The 10,513-nt window shown below is 33.9% G+C and overlaps 1 protein-coding gene across 1 annotated transcript; it reads right to left on the reverse strand.

Moving 5' to 3' along the window:
* Nucleotides 1-1,832: 1,832 nt before the first annotated feature.
* LOC113867535 (DNA (cytosine-5)-methyltransferase 1-like) lies at nt 1,833-9,903 on the reverse strand. The gene is made up of 13 exons (XM_027502920.1): nt 9,816-9,903; nt 7,354-8,851; nt 5,557-7,060; nt 5,093-5,257; nt 4,147-4,345; nt 3,945-4,056; nt 3,706-3,853; nt 3,436-3,633; nt 3,049-3,327; nt 2,812-2,973; nt 2,516-2,734; nt 2,075-2,195; nt 1,833-1,981 (listed from the first exon to the last, which is right to left on the reverse strand). Exons 1-13 carry the CDS (start codon nt 9,883-9,885, stop codon nt 1,950-1,952), a joined length of 4,707 nt encoding a protein of 1,568 aa, XP_027358721.1. The 5' UTR covers nt 9,886-9,903; the 3' UTR covers nt 1,833-1,949.
* Between the last annotated feature and the right edge of the window lie 610 nt (nt 9,904-10,513).

Raw genomic sequence — 10,513 nt, forward strand, 5'->3', positions numbered from 1 at the left:
ATATTTTTTGGATGGAATCAGAAATGAAACAAAAGATAATTGTATGTTATTTTGGAAGTTCCTATGAATCAAACTAAAAAAAATTGATCAGTTAAGAAGCATGGTGAAAGAAAAAAAAGATGAGAACACTGGGGATAATGTATAATGAAAAATCATTTCTTAAGAGAGTATGCATAGCATGAAAGTGTGGAATGTGATGCATAGTAAAATGTTATTAACAAAGATATACAGTGGAGTGATTAAGCATTTTACTTATTATAGTGGTTGCTTCATGTTAAGTTAACGGGTATCACTTGAAACACAAATTATTAATGACATGAATTGCTGTCCAGAAACCACCACATTCAAATAAATTAAGTTAAGCATTTATAAGCTTATATGATTATTTTAATTTATTGACATATAAATTTATAGTTTATTTCACTCATATAAAATTATAAGTTAATAAATAAACTATAAATTACCTAAAATATTTGAATAATTTTTACTAAATATATTCAAATAAAGTATAAAAATTTAAAAAAATAATAAGTCTTTTCATATAAACTCTAATAATTTGTGTAAAAAATCTAAATACCTCCTAAAATTTAACTTTATTTACCACTTACACGCTTTTAGTCGCAAAATTTGACTCTTGCCGAGTGATGGATAAAGGTGAGAAAAGGAGAAAACAGACATAAAAAAGATAAAAAAAAAAAAAAAAAAAAGGAGTAAAATAAGTATTGATTGGATAAGTTAAAACATGAGAATAATTTTTTTTTTTTTAAAAATATTCTTTTATTGACTTATTTGAACGAGTAAAAATATAAAATAAAAATATTATATTATATTATGAATAAATTTATTTTAATTTTTAATTATATAAATATTATTTAAAATTCGAAATTAATAAAATAAAATAAAAAATGGCTTGTTCCCCTCCCTTCTTTCTTCCATCTTTCATCCAAACACATTTCCCTTCTTTCTCTTTCTCCTGCCACCAGGAAGGTATATTTCAAACCCTTTCCATGCAAACATCTCTGGCAACAATTAAAACACAAATCAAAGTTTATTATATTGAGTTATTATTTAAAATTATCTGTTTTTGGCTTTATTCGATAAACGTTAAAATAATTTAAAATATATTGAATGATTATTTAAAATTTTATAAATGAAAAATTAAATATTTCATTATTAATAATAAATATTTCACTATATCAAGTAGAACTAAAATAAAATGTTAAAAATTTAAAATATCATATAAAATTAAATTAAAAATATTCAATACAAAATAAGTCACATGACATAATAAATAATAATTCTTAAAAATATTTTTATCGAAATTTAAAATACATTTGAGAAAAAGCTTATAAAAACAACTTAATTGATAAATTTCTTAATATTCCTAATTGAAAAGCTTTGTTTAAAACTTATTCGGATAAGTTTATAAATAATCATGGTATAAGCTAAAAAAATTATTAAATAAGTGTTGAATTAAATTGTTTTGTCCAATCTATCTTTCATGTAAATTAATTAACCTCTTTTCCTTTAGAAATAAATAAAAGATTTAAACAAACCTAGAATAAAAAATTGAATAATCTGCCCGCAAGACTCTTAAAAGTAGCTCGCATTACTCATCAATGAATCTACCCATCAATTTTCAGCGGGTCTCACTATTCCCATAAATTTATGATTGTTATTTTATTATTTTTGCAAGCTCTTTAGACACAGTTACAACACTAAATATTCACAATAAATTAAAAAAATCAACGGAAATTTTGGTGTCAATTATCGAATTTAACCATACACTGAGGTAATTCCCACTCATTTCTTTCATAACAGGCCAAAATATCACTAATCAAGAAAATTCAAGTTGATTGACAACGATGAATGAGCTTTGAACATTATCAATACAATTCTTCGGCTATGGAACAAGGAATTAACCTCACACAAATGACCAAGGGATATCACTATACACAAGGGGTTTCTTGTTTTTGGAACCCTGAAAGACAATTTGCAATATCACACAAATGATCAATGAGCATGATCTTTACAGGATGTATGGCCCATATTCTAATCTAAGTTGAACTCTTACTATCCACTGCTTCCTTGAGCTTTCTCCCTAATGCAAATGCCAAAGGGGGAGGCACAGCATTACCAATCTGCCGGTGTTTGTGTATGATGTTGCCAGCAAATTGATAGCTATCTGGGAAGCCCTGCATTCGCAGATGAAAATATGTCAAATTTAAAGATTTTACCAAAGTAAATATCTTGCTATTTCTTAAGCAGAGATCATAAGGATTACTATGTTGGTTAACTAGTTATAGAATGTAGTTCCCTTGACATCCCAATTAAAACTATGAACTGACACCAATTAGGATCATTTTACTGTCCATGTACAGACAACTTGTTCAGAATTATCCACAATAATTAAAATAATTGAAATCAATTCACGTAATAATAATTTCCAATTTGCTGGGATTCCATTTCTTGTCATAGAATATAGGGTGACAGCTAACTACAGCAATAGACTTACTTGAGATCGAGCGCATTCGCGAACAGTAAGAATCCTATCTTGGTCAGGGTGAAAGCACATTCCAACCTTCCCCATCGGTTGAGGGTCTGTAATGGAAGTTGGGAAATTTCCTTGCCAATCCAACCTACCAAATAGCCCCTTCCATTGATTATGGCGCTTAGCCGTATTTGGCAAGCACCATGGTATCAAGTCAACAACTTGTCCAGTAGACAACTTTATCTGTATTGCATTAGATTTCATAAATTAGACAAATCACAAAAATTGTTATTCGAAAATTCATAAGAATTTAACTTTACCTTTTCATCTGGAAGATCCCGCCAATCAGCACCTGGCCTCTTAGGAATTTTTTGACACCGAATCAAATTCAATTCATTCATCTCCTTTGATATATGATCAGTCAAGACAACCATATCACCTCGGATCTTCTTTTGAAACCATGAGACAGGATCATTTTGATACTGTGCAACATAAAACCCAGTTAAGTAATAATGATCAGTGTAAAGGCAACTCAAAATGATTTTTATTTTACATACCTCAATGTTTCCTTTTGAGGCTCCATTGCCGACAGCTGGGAGGTCACCAATGGTATCTCGGACAGTTATTGCACGTAATGGAGCACCATTAGCTGTACTGCGAGCTGCAGCATACTGGACATTTTCTGATAGTGTGATTTTCAACTCTGGAACAGCAAAGACATGCATTGGTTCTGGCCACTCAGGAAGCACATCCTCTGGAGAGGCTGCCCATATGAAAGCCCTTTTTCTTGACTGGGAAACGCCATAAGCTCCAGCCTCAAGGATACCAAACCTCACCTTTTGGACAAGTAAATCAGCATTTATTAGTTCCTAGAGGTTCTACTTCTATTCTTTAACTCTGAAGTACAATCACTCAGGAAGAAAGATGCAATAACATAATTTTACCTGATAGCCCATCTCAAGAAGTGAAGCCAAAGTCAAACGGAATGTCTGTCCTTTATTGAAAGACACAAAGTTCCTCACATTCTCCAACAAGAAATACCTTGGCCGGAAATAATCAGCGAAGGATAAAAATGCTAAAATCATCTCACACTGAACTTTACTCCAACTGCTTTGATTAAACCTATTCATCCCAGAGAAACCCTGGAACAAGCCAATATTAAATAATGTATTCATCAGCAAACTAGAAAAAGAAAAACCAACAGCTAGACAGACCTGACATGGAGGACCCCCATTAATGAAATCAACTTGCCCAGGCATGGGTAAGCTACTTATTTCCTTGTCATCAAGCTTTGCTGCCAATTCTGCGGCCTCAGATGTTGAGATACAATCTTCTATGTCTCCACACTTCTCCATTACAGCACTACATCACAATAAATAAATGAGTCGCTTAACTGGTTTCCGCTCTATTCAAACTTGGGGCGTGAAATGCGTTATCTCAATAGGATCATTACCTAAGGATAACATTGCAATTGTTAATGAACACCAATGCTTCAGGATGATTAGCTTTAAATGCATCCCCAGCTGGTTCTTCATACTCAATAGCCCATTTAGTTAATGAAACTCCTGCAGCATTCAAGCAATAAAAAACAAGTTATATTATGTAAAGATAGACAACACAGCTGTTTCTTGCTAGGATAATGTAGTTAAGATTACCTGACTGCTGCAACCCCTCTGATAAGCCACCACAACCTGCAAAAATATCCAAGGTTGCTAAACGTTTTTCATTTGATGTTTTCCTTTCCTTATCAGACTCTGAAATGCTATCTCCCTCTTTGCTTTTTCCTTTTCTCTTCCTAGCTGCAGCATCGGCTGTATGTCCACTTGAATATTTTACTTTTGTATGAGCTGGCAACTGTCAAGAAATTGATAAGAAAATAGTTAATTATTGAAAATCATACTTGTACCTCAATATTGGTTGTTGTCATGAATGATGTAAAGTGATAAACACTAAGCTAAACTAAAATACATAATTTAAGTTTGATTGAAAAATAATGGCAACAAGGAAATCTATAAAGAATATTTGCAATGATTTAAATTTTGGATTTTATTTGGATCCATTAACAGTGTATAGTTTTATCTACCAGTCAACAATGTCCATATGACACCACAACGACTTTCAAAAAGAGTTGATTTTCAGTACAGGTAAAACACCTAAGTAGCTACACTGGCACTAGTTTACTAATAGTGTAAACATATTTTACATGCTTAGTTCAAATTTAAACTGAACATTTACTACAGAAAGTAAATACAACAGGACCAGGCAAGGAGATCAAGCTTTTGAGTCTGGATAAATTCTGCCAGAGCAATTAAATGAAAAGGGAACATAATAAAGCTTATAGGATATACAGGTGTTCTCCACAAAGCAGTCATTGATACACAGTACTACAGATAGGTTGTGAACAGCAATTAAATGAAAAGGGAACATAAAACAGCTTACAGGATATATGAGCTGCGAGATATGGATTAGGTCAATAACACAAGTCCAAATAGGTCATACTTGTTTAAAATGGATAACATAAAAACTTTATAAATCATAAAATACATATACTTAGCTTAACAAGCACATTATACACTACCATAACAGGGCCAAGTAAACAACCTGCTTGAGTGACCCAGTGGCAGGATCATACAGGTGCTCACAGAAAAATACATTTTGGAAGATTCCAGGGGCATGGCATTCAGGAATGTCATTCTTCTTTCTGACTTCACATTTCCCTTCTATGGATTCTACAGAGATTATATTGGTCTCATCACTGTAATACACCTAAAATATATATCGTGAAATATAAGTCAATATGAAAAATTACAGAGAAGATACACAAAGTAGAAGCAATACTCAAAGAATAACAATATGCACATACAAAAAGCAGCTCACTTATCACAGTCAATTAGATCAAGCATGAATGGCTTAGTGAAAATTACATTAAAAAATTCACACAATCATGTCATCTAAGCCTCATACAAAAGCTATAGTCAGTGTTACTATTTATCAGTAAAATCATTAGTGACATCTCTCCCATTTGCATGTGTTGATTCAGTAATTAACTTCTAAGCAGCCATTACCTCTTGTATATCAGAGCAGTATGCCTTTTCATTTGATACATCTTCTGGTCGGAAGAACCTTCTGATTTTGACCTGTGCAGATTTAATTTCAGCTTGTTTTGTTTCCTTTTTGACAATGATCTCAAGCAGTTGGCACACTACATAAGCTTTCAGCCCTACATTCCTCCCACTCTTGTAAGTTCCCTGCTCTATCTTTTCCTCAAATTCAAAGGGACTTACATAAATAAAATCATTGAGAGAATACTCAGTTCCTTTCAATTGGAAACCAGACTTGGATGAATTTACTTTGAAAATATCCTTCTCCTTTTGGGCATCCTGTATTTCGCAAGAGTGACAAATGCCAGACCCTACACCCAAAGCATCATATGGAAGGGTGAAGAAAGCACCCCTTTCAGGCCAGTACAAGCTTTTACAGTAATATTCAGTAGGTAGCCCTTTCTTCTTTCTTTCTTCTGCTCTAGCCCTATCAACTTTACCTGCAATGATATTATCCTTTCGATGCTGATAACCCCAAGGCATTTTTTGAATATTTACAAGAACAGTCTGCTTAACATCCTGTAGACCCAAATCCCTGCACTCATTAGTCAAAAACACTTCTCTCTCATTAGCAGTGTTGCCAAGAACAGTCTGACAACCACGCTGCATCATCCTACCATGAAACATTTTTCTTCCAATCCTAGATTCAAACATATATTCAACATAATATATGTCAGGAAGTTCATCCATTTCATCAACTTCCACTAACACAGATCTTCCAACAGAAATAACTTCCCCGTGAATACTTGCCTTTTTATATATAAGACATCCCGAACTCGTCTTCCCTTCAGGTTTCCCTTCCCATCTTATTTCTTTGTCAGCAGAAAATGTTTTGATTTGTTTTGAAGCTGAATGTGGCTTTTGGGATCCCTCGAAAAGCAACATCTCCTCCTCATTGTCCTCCTCTTCATTTTCTTCCTGTTCCTCGACTTCATCCTCCTCCTTTAATTCATTAGCAGTTCCCTCTTTTGAATCCTCTGGCAGGTGGTTTGAGTAATACTCTCCCCATATTCTATTGATCAGCCTTGTTGTCGTAGCTTGCATAGCTTTCCTCTTGGATACAACAGGAGCCACTGCTGCCCTAGGATTTAAATTTGGTTCACTCCTTGGCACAACTTTCTTCTTCTTCACTAACCATTTGGTATGGTGTCGTTCTTCCATTTTGTTCATGAGACCAGTCACAAATGGAGACTTTCTGATCTTTTCATCAGGAAATTCTGCAAACAGTTGTAGAATTATCTGTCCATGGACAACAACATAACTCTCAATAGCTGATGGATCTGAAGAGATGTAAGAACTATGTTTCTGATTAAACTCAGATACTTTCTTGATGACATCTCCAAAGGAAAGTCGTGAAACTCGGCTCTGCTCCTTCAACAAGGTGATAATGCTTATAGCAACCCTTGCAGTTTTCAACACTGTGTCATACCAAGGAGCATACTGCTTTGATGGTTTGCCAAGTCTATACCTGAAAGCAATGAAGAATTAATTAGCCTGATCATCATTTTAAAAAGGAATTATGACGCCACAACCAAATTATTCTAAGATGAATCTAAATAAAGTGTGTACATATGTTTCATTCATATGACAAATTCCTCCATGACACTAGTCAACCCAATTTTCTTGCAACACTTTGTGTACAACTAACTTATGTTAACAGATTGATACCCACATAATCAAATGGATTTTCTGATTATATTTCATTTGAAATATAAAAAAAAAAGAAGAAATAACATTTATTTTAGACAAGAGACACCATACCAGGCCATATCTGTTCGGATGGATATGAAAATCATAGACGATCCAAATTCAATCATCCATTCCTTTATGGCACTCAGATAAATTGGAATTCCATCAGGAACCTGTGCTCCAGAACCATTGGAAGAAGATTGGCCAGCCTCCGTATCCAGATGAAACCCACTTCCATCATCTGAAGTCATTATGCCTGATCCAAAGATGGTAACATCAATATCTGAACAAGATTTCATTGGAAGAAGTTCCAAGGAAACCAATCTTGCATCTGAATTGTACAACGACCAATTATGCAGCATGCTTCGAGGGAGATCTTCAATGTCATATATGTCATAGTCATTATCAAAAACTATAAATTCATCTGTTTCTTCAAGGGAGGTTTTATAATATGCAGGAAGAGGGTAATCATTTGCAATCTCATCTTCATCAATTTTGATATAGTATTTGTTAGATACAGAGGCTGATCTGGGGTTTTTCTTCTGCTTCATCGATTGCCAATACTCCTCTTCCTGCAATAGTCGTGCTAACTTTGCATCCTCATCTTCCTCAGCAACAGAAGTTGTTGAATTCATCTGATTCTTGTTTTCTTCATCTCCAATTCCTGAATCAATCTTTAAACTCCCGTTTGAGGGCAATAACTGTGGATGTACATAGTTTGCTTGTTTCTTACTCTCATCTCTAAGAGCAATAAGAGCAGGAATTTCTACAAACATCCTGTCATTTGTCTTGGATGTCATGTCCAAACCAATGAGTTGTTTATAAATAAACTCACCCTGAGAAATAACAAAATCCTTTAGAGATGCAGTTCCAGAAAAGCACTTGCTGCCACTCATAGACCGTGCCATCCCAGCAAGTAACTCATCAAGACTTATATCAGGGTCCCCACCAGAGGACTTTGCAAGTTTTTTGTATACTTCTATACATGCACGGGCTTTCTCAAAGAAATGATCATAAAATTTTTTGTAAGTAGTTGCAGGTTTTAGGCAATCATAATCAGCAAAATCAGTAGAAATCCATATCACTGGAGTGCCATCTTCATAGCCAGATATATCCCACGATTCAATTCGACCAAAGCCTTCACATCTAATACCTTTCTCCTTTTTCTTGCCCACGCTTGCTTCAAGTGGCAATATAACTCCAGAGATAAACAAATCATTAACTTCCAGCATCTCAAGGGGCTGTGCCGTACCACTTTCATCATGAAGGATAAAATCTGTAATTCTTCTATTTGGACGACCGTCATCCTGTCCGGCAGTCATGCGGACTGCTAGAGTTTCTTCTTCTACAATCTGATCCTTCTCTGTTTCAATAAGACAAGATTTCTCAGATATTGAAAAAGATTTCTCCTTCAAATTTTTACTCGCTGCAGCTCGTTTTGGCATTTTGCGTGTAGCAGCAGGCTGCTCACTTCCCTCTGATGAACTCCGCTTGTTATGTTTATTTCCAGCCATAACTTCCTCCTCAGTTTTGGGAATGGAATTCTTTTTACTTTTGCCGTTCTCAACTCCTATTTCAAAAACAGAAAACAAAACTAAAAAACCTGATAGGGAATACAATGTGTGCTTAAAGTCCACAGCAGAAGGCAACTAAGACAGGCATGAGACAGAAATAAGTGAATTATAAGCATCATAATCATACACTGTCTGTAGAATAGAAGGATAAATATGAAAAGAAAATACCTATCTATCTTACTATCTATATGAGCATCAAATAGATTTCCAAAAAATTTGATTTGTCACCAATTCTATTCTTTTGATCTTTTCTGATTTTTACATTGAAAAAATCCACCTAGAGATTTAAAATCTATATGCTATCCGTCACAATGCATTACTAACATACTGTAATTAGACCTAGGAGGATAGCAGTTATGAGCATCCACTAATTCTGTCTACCGTTGCTGCAAAACCTGGATTTGAATATTGAAGACATCAAAACAGAAGCATGATCCACTTTTCTCACTCAACTCTTGCTCACAAGTGCATGCAATAAAAAATGAAAGCAAAAAATAAATACAATTACTAATACAAGTTCCCATCAGTAAGTGCTTGATTTGGAAGGGGGGAAAACTCGTTTTTCAAAAGAATTTATCAAAAATGGTTATTTTAAAAAATTGATAGTAATTCCCAGAAAATTATTTCAGTTGAAATCTACCAAAGGTAATGACCACAAGAGCTTTCGAAGCCTAAGCTAGAACTGCAGCAAAGCCTAAAGATAGAGTTGTTAACACGAAATTCACGAGAAACCAAAAATGGGTATCTGAAAAAGAAAAAAAAATCCTTCAATCCCGAACCCAGTACAAAAAACAAAAATAAACAAACATCTAACTAGCAATAGCTAGAAGGAGCAAAGGGTATGAAGCAAAACCAAAGGCAAAGACAATAGAGAAACCTAGAGAAGGGAAGAACAGTGAAAAAGGGTATATTTATATTAATGTCAACTTATATTTATTATAATAATAATTATAGTAGGACCTGTTTTAGAAACGGGAGAGGGTTGAGAATGATTGGGAGAAGGAGAATCGATAAGAGAAGCCGAACCCATTGCGTGAATTCCCCCCTCTTTTTCACAAAACGCAAACTTCTTCACTTGAGAGAGTGAGTGTGGAATTGGGAAGCTTCGCTTTGAGTTTATTTGAAATGGGTGTGTTTCGGACCAAAGTTTATCTTTGGCGGGGATGCAAATTTTGGGAGGGAGGGGTTTTTTTGGCGCCCATGCATGGACCCTCAAACTCGTACAATAAACATAAAATAAATTACAAAAGCTTTGGTTTCATTTGTAGTGCGTTTATTATTAGAGTTTTTATATTTGAGTTATTAAAATTCAATATCATATTTTATATTTATGTTTAACCCATATTTATTTTTAGTATTTACATTTAATAAAAAAAAATACTTGGTAAGGTAATTGATAAAGAAAAACTAATAGCATATAAAAATATCTAACTTATTACATTTTCTTACAAATTTATAAACTAAACCACTTTTGCAATAAATATCTTAAATCAATCTAATCATAAGAGCATAGGCAGAATTACATTGCTTATGTGTATATTTTGTGACAACTTTTAAAAGAACTATAACAAAGTATAAGATTTTAGGTATTAAAAGATCAAGTTGTTATCAACACATAAATTAAGTTATTTATAAGTTTTACTTGACATGATTGTTTA

Source organism: Abrus precatorius, unplaced genomic scaffold (genome assembly GCF_003935025.1).
Source record: "Abrus precatorius isolate BTA unplaced genomic scaffold, Abrus_2018 Scaffold5, whole genome shotgun sequence".
In the NCBI taxonomy this organism is placed as follows: Eukaryota; Viridiplantae; Streptophyta; class Magnoliopsida; order Fabales; family Fabaceae; genus Abrus; species Abrus precatorius.